The following is a 20,305-nucleotide window of genomic DNA, read 5'->3' as shown; positions in this document are numbered from 1 at the left end:
CAACTAACATTGAACACTGCCTTATCCTGACGCTATGAACTAATAATGTATAATTATGTAACATTACGACACATGGAGCAAATACTCTGAACTACTTTCCTGAGTAAACCACTGGGCGGAGTGACACAGTGCACACCTCAGGCAGTGCCGTAGTTACTTGGTTTCACCTGGAGTATCATCGACTCTAAAACATCTCCGTCTTGTAATGCCCCATGATTATTTCATAGCGTGGTGAAAATGCAGGTCACAACTTGTCCACGAGAGTGTTTCTGAGTTGTTTGATTGTGTATCTGATGAGTTGGATGAAGGAAAGCCGGTGTCATACCATATGCCTCTCAAGCGTTGGCAGAGCAGCTCGCATCTCAGCCCCGCCGCTCTAAAAGTAGCTTGCACTGACAACTAAAGGTAACAAACCTACTCCTAAAACTATCAGGATTATGGAAATGGGCGAATTTGCCAAAATGTTGAAGTATCCCTTTAAGTGACATCCCATTCTTAATCCATAGGGTTTAACATGACGGTCCACCCTTTGCAGCTATAACAGCTTCAACTCTTCTGGGAAGGCTTTCCACAAGGTTTAGGAGTGTGTTTATGGGAATTTTGACCATTTTTCCACAAGCGCATTTGTGAGGTCACACACTGATGTTGGACCAGAAGGCCTGGCTCTCAGTCTCTACTCTAATTCATCCCAAAGGTGTTCTGTCAGGTTGAGGTCAGGACTCTTTGCAGGCCAGTCAAGTTCATCCACACCAAACTCTCTCATCCATGTCTTTATGGACTTTGCTTTGCGCACTGGTGCACAGTCATGTTGGAACAGGAAGGGGCCATCCCCAAACTGTTCCCACAAAATTGGAAGCATTGAATTGTCCAGAATCTCTTGGTGTGCTGAAGCATTTAGAGTTCCTTTCACTGGAACTAAGGGGCCAAGCCCAGCTCCTGAAAAACAAGCCCACATCATAATCCCATAATAAACGGAACACCTGATTTCAGTTATTTGGATGTGTAAGTGAATACTTTTGGCATTATAGTGTATAATCACTACTGAAGCTGCTTCATTAATGACCTCTTGTACTAGTCCCCTTTTACTCTTTTATTTTTACTATTATATTTATTTGTATTTTATTCCATTTCTTAATTTTGTTATCTTTAGTAGTATTGCTGTTCACCTGTTCAGTCTGACAGCCAATGGGAACTTGGTTCTTGACTTTGAACCGTCCTTTGTTTGTATAATAAAGTATATATATACGGTGCTTAACAAATTTATTAGACCACCCTAACCAAAGTAAGGTTTATGCCACAGCTGCCCTAAATTAACAGCATTGGTAATTACCAAAATCATTTTTTTATCTTTCTGCAATGGTTAACACACCAATATGTAGAAGCTCTTTAACCCAAATGATATTTTTAATGCCAAAATATAATTATTATTGTTATCCATGAATTTTCAAATTTACTGATTTACAAATAAATAAAAAAAAGTAAAGCACATTATTATTTCTTGATTAATGTGTCAAATTATAGTTATTTACTTGCATTCCTGAACAGAAAAAAATGACTTTTAGTGTTTGAATGTTATGCTTGATTAATTTCTGACTTCTCAGAGAAGCCCAGTGAGCCGGCTCAAATTTTGGTGAATTCAGTTTGAAATTCCTCATTCCTGTTCAAAATGGTAAAACGTGGAGAGCTCACTGAAAATGAAAGAGTCCGCATTAAAGCTCTTCATGATGCTGGATGGTCTTTGAGACAAATATGACAGGTGGTCTAATAAATTTGTTAAGCAGATTTGAGAACTACATAGATGTTTGTGTACGGTGCACCTGACACACAGACAGACACACATGGCAGCATGTGCCTAAGTTTAAGGGTCGTATTTCTGTGAGTTCTGAAATTACGATCCTGAAACTTCTGCCTGCAAGCCTGCAGATACTCCCCTCCTCCAGCCCCTAAATTAAACGAGGTGTCCACAGAGACCGAAACCAAAAACCACATTCTTCAGAAAGTTGTTTAATAGAGATGTAAAGTTACTGTTAGCATCTCATGACCGCCAGGGACATAGATAGGTCTTAAGGGCAAAAAGTTGAGTTTTTTTAGTGGAGCAGACTGAAGGAAAGTGTGAACCACTGATTATTTTTTCACTCTACTTGCTGGCTTGATCTAAAAGCGGGAAAATGGGGGTGAGGGAGAACAAAGTGACAACGTTTTTGAGACTGTTGAGGCTCCAGTGCTTTAAATCCGCAGAAGCATTCTGGTTTCCCAGTGTCAGGAAATGAGAAAAGAGATAAGGTGATGGACTACCAAAAGCAATATACAGAAACTGCCGAACTGCAGTGACACACTTGATGGGGAATACGAGTTACATAAAGAGCCTCTTTGCAAATTATCACTCCAATAATATAAGCAAAGATGCGAGGAGCAGAATCAGATCAGACTGAAAGACTCTTAAGGAAGCGTTTACAATCCTACTTCACCACAACAACGTGAGGGTTCAAAAGATCACGAGGTGTATCTGTGAATAATTACCAAACACCTGATGCTGTTTTCAGTGGTGGACGATGAAGGTTTTATACAGTTAGTAAACACAGTAATTTTTTAAGCCTAATACACACCTACAACACTTCTTAAAACATATTGTATCATTCAAAGTGTGACTGTTGTTTAATAATGCAGACATTGCTTTTTTTGAAGGCTTCATTTATTGTTTGGGTTTTTTTGGATACCGCAATAAATACCGTGCCATGGATTTGTTACTGAAACAATACAGTACCGTGGGATTTTAATACCATTCCACCCCTAAACTTTAATTTTTGTCCCCAGATGTGCAGCAGGTGGTGGTGAAAGAAGAAGAGATTCTCCTTGAGGAACAGGAAAGGAGCTCCGGTCTGAACCAGGAGGAGTCACAAGAACCAGCACACATTAAAGTGGAACAGGAGGAACTGTGGATCAGTCAGGAGAGAGAGCAGCTTCAAGCAGCAGAAGAGGATGATATCAGTGTGTTCACATTCAATTCTGTCACTGTGAAGTGTGAAGAAGAGGATGGAGAGGAACCTCAGTCCTTACAGACTGATGAAAATAGCGACACAGAGAACTTGAAAACAGAATCTGATGGAGAGGATGGTGGAGAATCAGAATCAAACTGTGATTTACAGCCAGTTACTTCTGATGAGTCTTTACAGTTTTCTGGATCTGGTACTGATGACAGTTCTGAATGGGAGGAGAGTGATGAACCTCAAGAAGGTCGAGACCCTCAGCAAAACAAAGATGTAGATAGAACTGGTAAGAAACTTGAGAAGAAGAATAGAGAGGATAAACTGTTCAGTTGCTCAGTTTGTGGTAAACAGTTCCCTCGTAAGAAGAATTTACAAGGACATATGCAACGTCATTCAGTAGAAAAACCTTTCAGCTGCTCAGTTTGTGAGAAAAGATTTATTGGGAGGGAAGAAATGGCGATGCACATGAGAGTCCACACAGGAGAGAAACCATTTAGTTGTTCAGTTTGTGGTAAGAGATTCAAACAAGGTGGCGCTCTGAAGACTCATTCTGTTATCCACACAGGGGAGAAAAGGTTCAGTTGTTCAGTCTGTGGTAAAAAATTCTCTCAACACGGACATTTGAAGCGACACTCGGCTGTCCACACAGAGGAAAAACCTTTTAGTTGTTCTGTTTGTCACAAAAAGTTTTCCCATGAAGGAAACCTGAAGAAACATTTGACTGTCCACACAGGGGAAAGTCAGTTTAGCTGCTCAGTTTGTGGTAAAAAATTCTCCCATCATGGAAATCTGAAGCAACACATGATTGTCCACACAGGAGAGAAACCCTTTATCTGCTCAGTTTGTGGTAAAGGGTTTTCTCATCAAGGAAATCTGAAGAAACACTTGTCTCTCCACACAGGGGACGATCAATTTAGCTGCTCAATTTGCCACCAGAAATTTTCCCACCAAGGAAATCTGAAAAACCACATGACTGTCCACACAGGAGAGAGACCATTTAGCTGTTCAGTTTGTCACAAGAGATTTTCAGAACAAGGAAATCTGACAAAACACATGACTGTACACACAGGAGAGAAACCGTTTAGCTGTTTGATTTGTCATCAAAGATTTTCTCTCCAAGGAAATCTGACAAAGCACATGACTGTCCACACAGGAGAGAAACCTTTTAGTTGCTCAGTTTGCGGTAAAAATTTTACAAGAAGTGGAGATCTTAGAAGACACTCCGTCATCCACACAGGGGAGAAACCATTTAGCTGCAGTGTTTGTGATAAAAGTTTCACATGGCTACACAATTTCAAAAATCACAAGTGTATTGGTGAGAGCAGTGGAAATCCAAAATAATAAGCCTTATGTCATCTGTCCAGCTCAAAGGAAGCTACTTCATGATTGAAATTGTTTTTTTTAAATTTTGTTGTTGTTTCTATTTGATCAATTTCTTATGTAGTTTATTTAATTCTACTGAGTGCTGAGCTCACAGTTGATTGTGGGAGAATGTGGGAGAGAATGTTCCAGACCAGGGATGTCAAACTCAATCACAGCAGGGGCCTGATTCTGGACTTAGGTCTAACCTGAGAACCTAACAGGGTCAGCATTTAACCATAACTGTCAACCTCATTTCACCAGTTATAAAATATGAAGAAAACAGCTTTGATAATAAAGCATTTGGAAATTCATAAAAGTAAAAATGATAAGTGTAAAGGCTCAAATCAGAGATAAAATTCCAATTTATTAGTTCAAAAGATCAGAACACAATATAAGAAAATAGAAAAATAAGGTTTCAAATAGCAAATATATGAGGAGAAAGTTAAAATCATAAGTTTGAAAAGTGAAAATATGAGATGAAATTTAAAAACATTATTTTAAAAGTCAAAATATTACTTGAAATTTCAAATTGTGAGTCTGATAGTTCAAAATTTGGGATTAAAAAGCAAAAATTAGGAGTTGAAAATTTCATAATATGAGCCAGAATTAAAATTAATGACTAAAAGAAGTTAAAATATATTACTTAAATTTAAAATTGGGAGTCTAAAAGGTGGAATTATGATATAAAAAGTAAAAATTATTCATTTAAAATGTCAATATGAGGAAAAAAATGAAATCAGGAGTTTAAAAGTCAAAATATCAGATTGAAAAGGTCAAACTATGACTTAAAATTTTAAATTGGGAATCTAAAAAATAAAAATGTGATATATAAAGTCCAAATTGTGAGTTGAAAAGGTCAAAGTATGAAATGAAGGGTCAAAATCATAAGTTTGAGTCATAATCTTGAGATGCAAAATTGAAAATATGAAATAAAAACATTTCTTTCCCACATTCTTGACTTTTTAGGAAATCTTTCTTAGTCTTTACTCTGTCAAGTTTTTATGGCTTAACATGGATATTTAAAATAATCAAGTTGAAGTTTACATTATTATACTGGAGAAAATTTGCAAACCTCATACTGGTGGGCCAGTTATGATACAAATATAATATGATCTTGGGGGCCAGATAAAATCGTTTCAGGGGCTGGAATTGGCCCCTGGGCCTTGAGTTCGACACCCCTGTTCTAGACATTCTTGTCCTGTAAAGTTTCTTGAGATAATCTTTGTTATGAATTGACACTATACAAAGACAGTCTGATCATTTGTTAGCATTAATTGTTCTTTTTAGTTTCACAGTTTATGTTTTGAAATGTATCTTAATAGTCTCAACTTCTTATGTCCCTGATACAGAGCTCTGGTCACTTTTTGTTGTTTAATATTGAATTGAAGTCCCTGCAAGAAAAGATAGGAAATTGTTCTAAAACACTGTTTTTTGTACCGATAAGTTGAGGTTATCTTTCAGAGAGATCTACCTTGAATGGAAGCTTGTGAGCTGTAAGATATGACAAGCAGAGTATTTAATCATCATGAATAAGATTAATGAGTTGGCTTTGAGGATTTTATGATATTTATGAAGCTTAAATGACTGAAAGTATTATACATATAAGGGCTGTGTAGAAACTATTTGGCAGGAAAGAGATGAGGGTATGCATGTGACCTTACAGTCTGCCTGCTACTACAAGAAAACAAGCTGTTTCAGTTCTGCAGTTTAGTGGTACAAAGGTAGTGGTGGGCGGTGGACTGGTTTCAATACTGTCACCGCTAAAATATCTAGTACTGAATGGATTTTTGCAACACAGTTATCATAAGTTTAAATATCGTTTGTGTTTTAGTGCACACATAAGATATAACTGTTGCCACCATTAGCATAGCAGTGATATGTGACAGACAACAACTCAGTCTGAGTCCAGTCATCGGTGTGCTACACTTTAGACTACAGAGCAGCCAGATATCAAGTCAGACGTCACCCTGAGGGTCAGTGTTACTGAAGCAAAGCACAGTATTAAGGCGAAAAAACAGTAATAGCAACATAATATGAATTTGCTTGCTTTGTAAAGCGTCTTTTTTGGCCTGCCTTAGGCTTCAATACAAGCTGTGAGCTGCAGCAGAGCAACCTGTTTTGTCTTTCATTTGTCTTTGAAATTTATATTGTAATGGCTGAAAAAACAGTTTGAAGGTTTGTTTCAACTGATGACTAGCTTTTTTTTTTTACATCAATGTTGATTTAAAGAAACAGGCTGTAGCATTAAATGATGAGCCATAGAGATGTTATGTAAGGAATGACTTGTATGTGATAAATAGGCAATTAAAAACAGATGGACCAGAATTTCTGAGTATGTAGTTAGAATACCTTAGAGATGTATTACAAGCAATGTTAGGTTAATATAAAGGTGCTGAGTTATATTTATTTTGATCTAATTTTGTTTTATCATATTTATTTATTTGAAAAAACAGATGCTGTGTACATGAAGAATTGAACAACAATTTTCTGAGGCACTGCAACACAACATTTGTTGCTAATTTATAATGGCTAGAAATTAGCATTAGCCTGAGAGCATTTTAAATGAACTATACAAAGAGCATACTAAGATGGAGTGTGCTACTCTTAATTGATATGTATAGACCAGTGATACTCAACGCATGGCTCTGGAGCCACATGTGGCTCTTTTGTGATGATTTGTGGCTCTTGTAAGTTTTAATTTGAAATATTATTCATCAGAAATTATCCATTGCAAGTCACATTAATCAGTTTGTTTCTCTACACTTAAACAGTTGGCTTTGATTGTCAACTTTATTTTTTGTCTGTATATTTTCATTGCCCTAATTTGCTATTTTTTGCCCCTATTTTTTTTTTTTTTTTTTTTACATTTTTTGCCACTTTTAATCTGTTTCTGCTGCTTCCAGCCCCTTTTACCATGTCCTTTAGCCACTTTAGCCTATTTTTGCAACTTTTATCCCATTTTTACCCTTTTTCATCGGTTTTATCCACTTTTTGGTGATTTTTTTGCACCCCCCCCCCGCCACTTTTTGTCAATTTAAGTTGCCTTCTGCCATTAAATGTCACTTTCCCCCACGTTCCCACCTTTTTACACCTTTTTTGCTCATTTGAATCACTTTTACTCATTTTTTGCCACATTTTTACCCATTTTGACCACCTGTAACACAATGTTTTTCCAATTTTTGAGTTTTTTTTTTTTTTTTTTACCATATTGGCCACCTGTATCTAATTCTTATTGCCACTTTAACCCATTTTTGCCACCATTTAGACTGTGGCTCTTGCAAAGGTGTTTTCATCAATTTGGCACTTTGGTTGAGCAGGGTTGAGTAACACTGGTATAGATTCAGGACTTGCACATGTACAATACAAATCAAGTCTGTAACAGCTGTCATACAAACATATATTAATACATGTGAACAAAAATAAAATAATGTAATAATAAAATATAGAAACATCTTAAGACACATCTGAGAAACATGCTGTCCCTGTTAACACCACCCATACTCGTGATTAAAAGATTGACTTAATTTTTTTTTTTTAAATCCTTGTTTTAAAAGTTTGGTTGCTTTGATGTCTTCCGTTATGTAAGCTACTTCTGTAGCAGTGTTCCTCAACCCTACTCAACAGAAGAGCCAAATTGTTGAAAAATACTTTGCAAGAGCCACAATCAAAGTGGTGAAAAGTGGCAAAAACAGCTTGAAGTAGCAATAACAATAAATTAAAGGTAGCAAAAAAGGTCAAAAGCAACAAAAATGGGCAAAAATTGGAAAGACGTGACCAAAAATGAGTTACAGGTAGCAAGAAGTCCAAAAGAAGCAAAAACGTGGCTAAAAAGTCAGTGAAAAGAGACTTAAATGGGCAAAAAGCAGTCAAGAGTGGCAAAAATTGGCAAAAAACTAGGAAACAAGTGGTATTTAATGGCAAAAGGTAGCTTAAAAAGATGAAAAGTGGCTTAAAGAAGTGGTTAAAATTGGCAAAAACTAGGAAAAAATTGGTATTTAATGACAAAAGGTAAATTAAGTGGGTGAAACATTAACTTATATGAGCAAAAATGGGATAAAAGAGGCAAAAATTAGGAAACAAGTGGTATTGAATGGGAAAATGTAGCTTAAATGGATGAAAGTAGCAAAAAAAATGGTAAAAGAGGGCAAAAAAAGTTTTTCCTTTTTTAAGGTTTTCTGGGGGAATAATATCTAAAATGAAGACATTAAAGAGCCACAAATAATCACAAAAGAGCCACACACTGAGTATCACTGCTCTATAATAAAGGACATCTGAGCTAAAGAGTTACTTTGTCCCTGCTGCTGTATTCCTGGGTCAAAGATCCAACTTCCTGTAAGGGTCGCAGCATGTCACACAGAACCTGAGGCGCTTGGCCATGTACATTTTTACCATAGAAAGTAATATGTCAAACATCTCCACCCTCAACTGTTCTCATAAAAAGAGAAACATGGGCGTTCTTCCAGACCTGGGTGTGGATAAAAGATTACCTCTGGGTAGGATCACACCAGAAGTTTTAACCAGAAAAGTTGGCTTCTTCACTTGTCAGAGTTCTGGAGCTACTACAGGGAAGCTTTGTTCACTTTTCCTGCAACTTGACATTTTCATCCCCCCGAGTTATGGATGATAAATGACATTAATCATTTGGATTTCAAATATTTTCTTCTCCCGTTGCCGAACCAGGTAATGGATGTTAAGAGTAATTGTGCTTTTTTGAAATTTATCCCAGCAGCAAGAAAAGGAGAATCACAGCAACCACAATTCTCATCTCCTCTTGTCCTAATTATGGACTTGAAGAGGCATCTGAAAAAAATCAGAATATCACAAAAAGTTCACTTTTCTGCTGTAGTTTCATTTTAAAAGGTTAAAATGCAACGTATTCTAGATTCCTCTCATACAAAATGAAATATGTCAAGACATGTTTTGTTTAATTTTGATGACTACAGCTCACAAAAATCCTATCTCAAAATATTATGATATTGTAGAAAAGTCCAACTTGTTGTGGGTAATTTCCCTCACTGTGGTTCAGTACACACAACAACAATCATAGGGCCAACTGCTGACTTGGTTATCGTCTAACAGACATCCACTGACACCCTCCATGATGAGGGTAGACCACAGAAGGTCACTGCTGAAAGGGCAGGCTGATTTCAGAGGCTGTATCAAAGCACATTCATGAGAAGTGGTCTGAAGGAAAAAGTGTGGAAAGAAAAGGTGCAAATGCAACAGTAATGAGCTCAGCCTTCAGAGGATTATCAAACAAAGCAGATTCAAGAACTTAAGGGAGCTTAACTGGGAGTGGACTGGGACTGGAGCCTGTGGATCAAGAGCCACCACACAGGCAGGTCCAGGAAATGGACTACAAGTGTTGTGTTCTTTGTGTCGAGCCACAGGCATCATTACCGTCTCACCTGGGCTAAAAAGACCTGGATTTTTGATCTGTGGTCCTAAGGCCTATTTCCAGATTAAAGGTGTTGGTCCATGCCTCATCACTTTGATGCAGTAGTTTGTGCAAAATGATCTCTAACGAATTACGAGGGCATTTATGAGCATAGTTTTCAAGAAGGTCAACATTTCTAGAAGTCCTTTTTGTTAGAGACTGGTGTTTTCTGATATTCATATACTTTCAGATTGATCATCAAGATCACAAAAAAGAAAGTCATGAAATATTTCCCTTTTTATGAGATGAATGTAGAATATATGGAAGTTTAAGCTTTAGAATCAAATCACAGCTAAAATGATTTTTTTATGATTATTATTTTTGAGATGCACCTGTAATTAGACAGTTAATGTCATTCAGAGTTACACATCTGGTTATTTCAATCAAATCATATGGATTTCTTTTGCCTTGCTATTTTGCAATAAATAAAAGCCCTGCATTCTCAGTAAAGTTTCTGATCATTCATTTCCCTTCTTCAGACAGCAAAGTCATAAGGTGGTGTGCTTATTTCTTTGATGAAGTTCCTGTCAATGGCTTTGGCCTTTTAAAATGGAAACAGGTCCTTGCAGCTATTTTTCCATACCACTTGGTCTTTTCTTAATCTTATTCATGCAAAAGCCCAGATCAACAGAGGAAAGCAGTTGTAGACTGAACATGAATGATGGGGTTCCTGATTCAGGCTGTTGAGTCAGATGCCCTGCTCAGAGGAGGCAGGGCCGGCATTCAAAAGAAGACGGTGAGAGCATGGCAAATCTACCTTGCACCACCTTAACACTATTTCCTATTTATGTCCGAGTATCCAAGGCTGTGGGCATAAACGACTGCAACGTTCATCTGATGCTTCCATCTTCAATAAGAACAGCACAATGGGAGCGGAGACAGAAGCTCAACACAGTTACAAACAACACAAAACACATTTCCTATAACTACATACTGTAAACTCTGTTGTATTTAACAAGCTTGTATGAGCAGATTTCATTCTGTTTTGGTAAAGCCTGAATAAATATTCCAGTTAAATTGTTGTAAACAAAAGAACAAAATGACACTCTTACTTCTCATGAATGACCTTAACTTGTCCGTTGTGTTGTTATTGATCTAAGAAAGAAGGTGAAACATTTGAGATCAGTTTGATCTTTTCTGATAAAGACTGACATATGCAGAAGTCTTCTCTGCTGTAACCTACAGGACACAGTTTAGTTGACCTCCACAAACTTTATTCACCTCTCTCTGCAGTGAGTCAAGTGTAACAGAGCCGTGCTACTCTACAAATCAAGAGCTTCACATCCAACAGTTTTTTTCTTTTCATGACACATTTAATCATAAATGCAGGGATTACATTGTATGGCATCAATTATCAACAAGTTCTCTGATTGTGACCTGGCTGTCTCTGACCACGAGTATCATATGAGAAAAAAAAAATGTTTGCACGAAACGGATGAACCTCCTGAGACCCTGCATGTGCACATGAGTACATTCTTACATTTTGGCTTACCTAAGATAAAGTGATAAATTCTGCTATCAGAATTTTCAAGATAATTAACCAGAACTTCCAGAAAGGTTAAAGACACTTGCTTGGATGTGGGGAGAATTTGCTATGAAATTTCCAGGAATTTCTTGAAAATTTGGGGATCTGTTTTTTGATGGGTTCAGTGTGTTTTGAAATTTCGCAGATTTTTGGTACTCTGAAATTTGGGTAATTCAGTCTGAGAGTTTTGGGGAATTGCTTTCAAAATGTCCCTGTGCTTTTATGGAATATGTTAAGAAAATTTCCATAATTTTCCATGTATTTTTGGGGGATCTTATTTGTATATTTATGGGAATTTGGATGGACATTGTGGGCGGAATCTGCCTGGATTATTTGAGGGATCTTCATGATTTGTTTTTGTTTTCTTTTCTTTTCTTTTGTTTTTTTTTTAGTGAAAATTGTATATGCATCTTCAGGCTTTTTCTGAACAGTTTACTGAAATGTTTTGGGAATTTGGGGGTATTTTTGAATGGGTTTGGGGATTTTAACTGAATTTTTTTGGTGATTTCTTAGACGATTTTAGGAAATTAGGGGAATTATTTAATGTTTTGTTCGTTTGTTTGTTTGTTTGTTTGTTTGAATTTGTTAAGAAAATTTCCATAATTTTCCATGTATTTTTAGAGGAACCTATTTGTATATTTCTGGGAATTTGGATAGAAATTTTGGGCAGAATCTGCCTGGACTTTTTAAGGCATCTTCAAGATTTTTTTTGGTGAAAATTTTATGTGTATCTTTAGACTTTTTCAGAACAGTTTACTGAAATGTTTCAGGAATTTTGGGAGATTTTTGAAAGGGGTTTGGGGATTTCTTAGAAGATTTTAGGAAATTAGGGGGATTATTTTGTTTTGGAAATCTCTGAAAGGGGATTCATTATTATTTATCATTTATTTGTACCTCCGTAACTTTTAGTGGAAATTGAGTTCATCCCTGGCCTGAACGACTTCTTCTCAACTGGTCGAGACACAGTCTAAATGTGCTGGATTTTCCTAAAGACTGTGTTGTACAGTAGGATAAACCTGTTGTCCTCATATACATCATTTTTTGGTGAAAATTATTCAAAGACAGGGTTCATGTTTTATACTAATCAGGTCCCACCTAGCCAAAATAAGTGTTTTAACCTAAAAATGTATTCCAAACAAAAGCTCAGGTCTCATTGGGTTAATATATTTTAGAAATTATCGTCAAGGCAGATAATTTATGGCTGTTCTTTTATTCTGAAGGCCTGGAGTGTACCGGAAGTGGCGGTTTTTAAACGGGCTCTGGAATGCCTTGTCCTCGCTGAGTTGGCGTGTTTGGATGCTCCAGTGTCCCGTCGGGGCAGAGTGACCCTCGAAATGTGTTTAAAGTTGACTTTTCTCCTCTTCCTTTGACCCTTGGGTGTTTGGAAAATGTCTGGGTTTCTGGATCTTTCAGGTTTGTTTATTTTCTTCTTCTGTAAACTTGTTTGTTGTAGATGTTCAGAGAGCCGAGCCTTTAGCTAACGTCCAGTGTTAGCTACAGTTAGCTCCTGAAAGCGTCTTTGCTCACTGATGGGCGATGTTTAGAGTCCTGTTTGACCTGAGATTATAAGCGAAAATCAGCAGTGATAGTCCATTTAGTTTCTCACACATGTGGGGTACTTCTGTTATTCGCGTAGATTCAGTTAGTCTTGAGTGTGGCTGTGAAAAAAAGAAGGCCAATCTTTGTGGTTACTTACTGAGGTGTGGCAAGTTGGCGAACCGGGTGCTGCTTTTGTTCTGAGCTCCGTTTCGTTGGTCCAGTTTTAACTGATACTTGACTCTCCAACCATCTTTCAAGTAACTTAAAATAGTCCGTAGTTATAGGTTCTCAAATCTGAACACAGGCCACAACCATCGAAGAAAAACACTTCAGTCCGGGTCCACAACTCCACCTCTTATATGGAGGTTTCTGCCAATAACCCTCAAACCACTGGTTTTCAAACTTTTTCTGCCCAAGGCACACCTAAAGTTATGCCAAAATCTCAAGGCACGCCATAGTCCTATGGATACAAAATAGACTCTTTCAATAATGACAGTCAAGGCCGCACATAAAGGGGAATAATGGGGAAAGATGTCCGGGACCCAGCCAACTTAGGGATCATGGAGATCAGAAAAACCATGGTCCACTGTCCACTGTTATAACTAATACCCTATGGTTAACCCAAATAATAAACATTCTAATCAAAGCAACAAAAATCAGTTTTATTTATGTATGCGTTGGTAAGATATAACCTTCTTAAAAATGCTATCCCATTAAAACAGGATTACCTTTTTATTGGCAATGTTAATGTTGATGAGACACTGAACTAAATGATAAGGAGATTAATGTCAACTTCATGGAGAGGTCATAATGTGCAGAATGCCGGAAAATAAAGTGGAAGATACTGAGACAACGCTAGTTGAGAAGAACTGAATAATTGTGAAAAAAAAGACAACAAATATGTTGATGAGAAAAATGGGAAAAAAGTGGCAAAAATGGTTTGATAAAGTTTTGGGGTTTTTGAATGTGGCAAATTTTGGGGGGGGGGGGGGTGCTCAAACAGTAGCAAACATGGGCATAACTTGGCAGAATGGTGGCAAAAATAGGTTAAAAGTGGCAACAAAAAGGGTGAGAAGTGAATTAAAAAATTAGGAAAAAAATGACAATTACAAAAGTGGGTGAAAAGGTTTTAAAATGGGCAGAAAGTGTCAAAAAAGGGGTTAAAAACAATGAAAAACATTGGCAAAAAGTGGCCAAACAACAGCAAAAATTGGCAAAAAAAAAGGTGGCCAAAATTGCATAAAAGCAGCAAAAAAGTGGCAAAAAGGGGTTAGAAGTGAATTTAAAAATCACTAAAAAATGACAATAATAACAAAAGTGGGCGAAAAGGTGCAAAAATGGGTTAAAAGTTGCAAAAAGGGGCTAAAAACAATGAAAAACTTTGGCAAAAAGTGGCCAAACAACAGCAAAAGTGGGCAAAAAATGCCTTTAAAAGGTGGCAAAATTTGCATAAAAGCAGTAAAAAAAAAGTGACAGAAAGGGGTTAGAAGTGATGCTAAAAATTGGCAACAAAGGTGGCAACAGTTGCATAATTTATAAGCTGGTTATAAGCCAAAAAAGAAGCAGGAACACAAGGGAATAATAAGGATGGAGTGAGTACTAGCCTGCAGGCTATTAAGCCTTGATGGCCAACAATTTCCTTTTTCAAAATTATTTCTCAGCCTTTTCCAGTCAAGACTGTGGTTACTTTTTTAGTCATACTCTCTACTTACTTCCTTGCATGGCTGATGGTTTTGAAGATATTATTAGCAAATGAGAAGAAGCATTAAAGTTGACCTTTAAAATCTCCAGGCTGTGATGGTCTCACATCCAACTTCTATAACATTTCTTTGATTTTTTTTTTTTTAAGAAACCCTTTTTCTCAAGACCCAGCAAGTAATATAACCCCTTTATGAAATCTTCAATTGTTTAAGGTGCAGCTTGAGTCATTTTAAGAGTATAAAAAAAGTAGACGTACAAGCTATTGATTTAGATTTTATATAAATGGAACTGTGGGAATTGATTGGTTAAAATCTTTTTTGGAAACAGTGAACCAGAGAGATTTTTAAACAAATTTTGGGTGGAGTTATAATTTTTGCTTGGATGTGTCAGAAACTAAGAGAGCAAAAAAGGAGCACACTCAAACAGTTAACCTTCTTACATCACAAGGCCAATAAAGGCTTACAGAAAACTGACGTGTCAGCACTGACTCAGATATGCCTTTTTGGGTTCACAATCCACAGCAGACTTGTTTTGAATCCTGGTCTGCCGAAGAAAACCACAAGTGGGAACACATCCATTGTGGCTTGAATGCAGCCTCACCCAGAAAAGCAAAAGGACCATCTGACTGCTCACTCATTAGTTTTGATGATTCAGAAACTCCCGGCCAAACTTTCTTAAGTGTGGTTTGGGGGGGGGGGGGGGGCCTCCCCCACCCCTGGTTATTTTGAGCTTTCAAGTCTAACTTTACCAGTGGGAGAGTGGACTAGTCATGAAACTAGGACATCTACACAGCAAGTTGAAATTGGTGCTCCATAGCCTGAGAAATTCCACAAAAAGGTTTAGCCTAGTTTTACATATTCTGCCTAAGTCTCAAACACCCAGAATGCACTAGGCTCATTGCTTTCTAAGGACATTACCACCCTAAGGCAGTTTTATAAAAACTAAACCACATCTGTGTATGAAAGAATAGCAAAGGACAACACTGAAAGCTTTGCATGGCAGAATGATGCTGAATTTGCAATAGTTACAGACGGTGTTTATTTCTACAACACATCTTGCATTATTATGCAAATGACATTTTTCTCTTATTTTCATAAATATTAATGCAAATGATAGAATATTTTCGAAATATCAGAATATTTTTCAAGTCATCAGCCGTTAGAGCATAATTTAAATGTTTTTGAACAAACTTCATAATGATAACAATTTTTTTTTTTTTTTTTAATAAAAACCTAAAAAAGGACTGTTCCACATTATTAAGCAGGCCACAGGTTTCAAGCAATATGGGAAAGAAAAAGGATTCCTGCTGCTGAAAAGTGTCAAATAGTGTAATGCCTTGGACAAGGAATGAAAACAGATATTTCATGAAAAATTAAGTGTGATCATCGTATTGTGAAGAAATTTGTCGCTGATTCAGAGCACAGATGGGTTCATGCAGATAAAGGCATAATGAGGAAGGTTTCTGACAGACAAATTCATCAGATTAAGAGAGCAGATGCTAAAATGCCATTACAACGCAGCAAACAGGTATTTGAAGCTGCTAGTGCCTCTGGAGTCCCACCAACCTCAAGGTGTAGGATCCTCCAGAGGCTTGCAGTCGTGCATAAACCTTCTATTCAGCCACCCCTAACCAATGCTCACAAGCAGAAACAGTTGCAGTGGGCCCAGAAATACATGGAGACTCGTTTTCAAACAGTCTTGTTTACTGATGAGTGTCGTGCAACCCTGGATGGTCCAGATGGAGGAGTAGTGGATGGTTGGTGGATGCAAGGAGGGGGCGGAGTCATGTTCTGGGCCGGATTCATGAGGAGAGAGCTGGTAGGCCCCTTTAGGGTCCCTGAAGGTGTGAACATGACCTCAGCAAAGTATATAGAGTTTCTGACTGACCACTTTCTTCAATGGTACAAAAAGAGAATCATGCCTTCTGTAGCAAAATGATCTTCATGCATGACAATGCACCATCTCATGCTGCAAAGAATCCCTCTGTGTCATTGGCTGCTATGGGCATAAAAGGAGAGAAACTCATGGTGTGGCCTCCATCGTCCCCTTACCTCAACCCTGTTGAGAACCTTTGGAGCATCCTCAAGCGAAAGATCTATGAGGGTGGGAGGCAGTTCACATCAAAACAGCAGCTCTGGGAGGATATTCTGACATCTTGCAAAGAAATTCAAGCAGAAACTCTCCAAAAACTCACAAGTTCAATGAATGCAAGAACTGTGAAGGTGATATGAAAGAAGGGCTCCTATGTTAACATGAAACTTGGCCTGTTAAGATGTTTTTGATTTAAATAGCTTTTGATTTTAGTAAATATGGCTTCCTTATGCTGCAAATTCAACAAATGACCATTTTCAGTTCTTTACAACCTATAAAATCTTTTAAAACTTTGTTTTGCATAATAATGTAGAACAGTGCATTTTGAGGTTTTTATTTAAAAAAAAGTAATGGTTATCGTTATAAAGTTTGTTCAAAAACATCTGAATTATGCTCTAACGGCTGATGACTTGAAAAATATTCTGTCATTTGCATTAATATTTAGGAAAATAACAAAAATGTGGAACTCTTTATGTACTATAAATGTCTTCCAACTGTCTACAATTTTACAAAATCTGAAACACATCCTTACAGTGTCACAAAGTCAGTGAATAGAAAATAAAAATTTTCTGAAATTTCTCCACAGATGTCCAGAAGGTGGTGATAAAAGAAGAAGAGATACTTCTTGATGAGCAGGAATGGAGCTCCAGTCTGAACCAGGAGGAGCCACCAAAGCCAGCACACATTAAAGAGGAACAGGAGGAACTGTGGATCAGTCAGGAGAGAGGGCAGCTCCGAGGACTAGAGGAGAGTGATATCAGTGTGTTCACATTCAATCCTGTCACTGTGAAGAGTGGAGATGAGGATGAGGAGGAACCTCAGACCTCACAGCTTGATGAAAACAAAGATACAGAGCAATTAAAAACACAAGCTGGTGGAGAGGACTGTGGAGGATCAGAAGAAGATGGAGACTTAAATTCAGACAGTAATTTAGAGCAAGACACTTCTGACCAGAGTTCACACTTTTCTGGATCTGATACCGATGACAGTGCTGAATGGGAAGAGAGTGATGAACCTCAGGAAGGTTTAAACCCTCTGAAAAACAAAGATGGAGCTAAAAGTGATATGAAATGTAAAATCATAGACACATCGGTTGGCTCCTCTGAATGTGCACCAAGCATAGAACAAAAGAAACAAAAAGGGGATAAACCGTTCTTGTGCTCAGTCTGTGGTAAAAGATACCCTCGTAAGAAAAATTTGAAAGCACACATGCGACGCCATTCAGAAGAAAAACCATTTAGTTGTTCAGTTTGTAAGAAAAGTTTTATCGTAAAAGAAGAAATGGTGATGCACATGAGAGTCCACACAGGAGAGAAACCATTTTGTTGCTCGGTTTGTGGTAAGGGATTCAAACAAGGTGGAGCTCTGAAGAATCATTCAGTTATCCACACAGGGGAGAAAAGGTTCAGCTGTTCAGTTTGTGGGAAAAGTTTCTCTCAACACGTACATCTGAAGCGTCATTTGACTGTCCACACAGACGATAAACCTTTTAGTTGTTCAGTTTGTCAGAAAACATTTTCTCATGAAGGAAACCTGAAGAAACATTTGATTGTCCACACAGGGGAGAATCAATTTAGTTGTGCAATATGTGGTAAAAGGTTCTCCCAACAAGGAAATCTGAAGCAACACATGACTGTCCACACAGGGGAGAAGCCTTTTAGTTGTTCAGTTTGTCAGAAAACATTTTCTCTCCAAGGAAATCTGAAGAAACACTTGGCTACCCACACAGGAGAAAAGCTGTTCAGTTGCTCTGTTTGTGGTAAGGGTTTTTCAAGAAGTAGAGATGTAGAAAGACACTCTGTTGTCCACACAGGAGAGAAACCATTTAGTTGCAGTATTTGTGATAAAAGCTTTTCGTGGAAGATCACCCTAGATGAACATATGCTACGTCATTCATTAGAAAAACCTTATAACTGTTTAGTTTGTGAGAAAGGTTTTGTCAACAAAGCAGAGTTGGTGGTGCACATGAGAATCCACACCGGAGAAAAACCATTTAGTTGCTCAGTTTGTAATAAAAATTTCAGCAAAAGTGGAGATCTTAGAAGACACTCTTTGATCCACTCAGAGGAGAAACCATTTTGCTGCAATGTTTGTGATAAAAAATTCACACAGCTAGGGCATTTCAAAAAGCACAAGTGTGTTGGTGAGAGCAGCGGAAATCCTCAATTCACATAATTTATGCTTCATTCCATCTGTTCAGCCGGGACGAAGGCACTTTACAATTGAAATTCTGTTTGTCTTCTTGTGTTTGTTGTTGTTTCCACCCTATTACTTGATACAGTAGCTTTGCTGCATGTTGTTTAATGCCGTATCCATGGTGATGTAATGTTGGATCTTTGTAAATCAACAAAGAGTGCGATCTAGTTCTGCTTGTTCTGTAAAGTTTATTGAAAGGTTTTATGAAGTGACACTATACAATGAAAGATGGGTTTATTTTAGTCAGCCTTAATTATTCTCTTTAGCTTTACAGTTTGTATTTGATTTTAAATGTATCCAAACAGCCTTAACATGTTGTAACCCTTGATCAAAACTTGTTACCAAATATTGAATTAAAGTTTTTACAAAGCAAGTAACAAATGTGTTTTGAAACACACGATAGCTTTTTGAATGAAGTTGCTGTAAACATGCACAAAGACTAAGAGCTCATTTTTCTAGGTTAACAATTTAGACCGTTTAAATGTTTTTTTTTTTGTTTGTTTTTTGTTTTGCTCTGTTTTGTTTTTTAACCTTTTTCAGGGTTTGGTTTTATTGGGCAGAACATTATCGGAGTCTTAGAGATGCACTTGGGGTCCAAATGCATTACCTAACCCAGGGGTTCTCAACCTTGGGGTCAGGACCCCATTGGGGGTCATGAGACACTGAGAGAGGGACTCCTGGTGCCTTCAAAAAACTATGAACATTTTTTTAAATACACTGTTGCCACATACACTAATTTTGCCCAATTTTAACCTGTTTTCATCACTTTCTCCCTCCAATTTTACCAGCTGTTACACATTTTTGCAGCTTAAGACCAATTTTTTGTCCATATCAAACCCTTTCCAAGTTTTTGCCACTTCTAAACCAAATCTTGCAACTCTCTGCCTATTGTTGGCTCTGTTGACACATTATTGCCACTATTAACCCTTTTTACCACTTTTTGAGCCACATTTCACAATTTGATATGCCCATTTTTGCCAGTTTTCTGCCTCAGCTAACCTTTCTTTGCCAGTTTGTGTTAATTTTTGTCACATTTCACCAAATTTCCACCTATTTTTGCCATTTTAATGTCATTTCAGACACTTCTGAATCCCCTTTTACCACTTAATATGCCCATTTTTACCACGTAACCCTTTAAACCCTTTTTTGTCACTTTATCTAATTTTTGGCATTTCTAACCCATTTCAACTTCTTTAACAAGCTAATTTCACCACCTTTCCCACCATTTTTTGCCATTATTAACCCATTTTAGCTTTTTTTTTTTTTTTAACATATTTTAATTCTGTTTTTAACAAAAGGATCGTTTTTAAGAGGGCTACTTACTGGAAAAATGAATTAAAATGTGTTTCTTTGATAAGAGTGGTGCACCCTAACTCCAGGGTTAGAAACTATCCACCAGCCAGATAATGGTGTTTTTGTCTACTCTTCAAGATATCTGCCATAGTAGTGGCCAGGCTGCCGGTCTTA

The 20,305-nt window shown here is 37.4% G+C and overlaps 2 protein-coding genes across 2 annotated transcripts; both read left to right on the top strand.

The window, feature by feature from the left end:
* The first annotated feature begins 2,817 nt into the window (after nucleotides 1–2,817).
* LOC121523470 (gastrula zinc finger protein XlCGF8.2DB-like) lies at nucleotides 2,818–4,809 on the top strand. Its single transcript, XM_041808380.1, has one exon. It carries the CDS (start codon nucleotides 3,369–3,371, stop codon nucleotides 4,326–4,328), a length of 960 nt encoding a protein of 319 aa, XP_041664314.1. The 5' UTR covers nucleotides 2,818–3,368; the 3' UTR covers nucleotides 4,329–4,809.
* Nucleotides 4,810–12,591: 7,782 nt separating this feature from the next.
* LOC121523455 (gastrula zinc finger protein XlCGF57.1-like) lies at nucleotides 12,592–19,920 on the top strand. The gene is made up of 2 exons (XM_041808363.1): nucleotides 12,592–12,724; nucleotides 17,229–19,920. The coding sequence occupies exons 1-2, from the start codon at nucleotides 12,700–12,702 to the stop codon at nucleotides 18,815–18,817; spliced, it is 1,614 nt and encodes a 537-aa protein (XP_041664297.1). The 5' UTR covers nucleotides 12,592–12,699; the 3' UTR covers nucleotides 18,818–19,920.
* The last annotated feature ends 385 nt before the right edge of the window (nucleotides 19,921–20,305 follow it).

Source organism: Cheilinus undulatus, linkage group 16, assembly GCF_018320785.1.
Source record: "Cheilinus undulatus linkage group 16, ASM1832078v1, whole genome shotgun sequence".
NCBI lineage: Eukaryota > Metazoa > Chordata > Actinopteri > Labriformes > Labridae > Cheilinus > Cheilinus undulatus.
The sequence above is the reverse complement of the archived record's forward strand: the minus strand, read 5'-3'. Positions and strand labels throughout refer to the sequence as shown.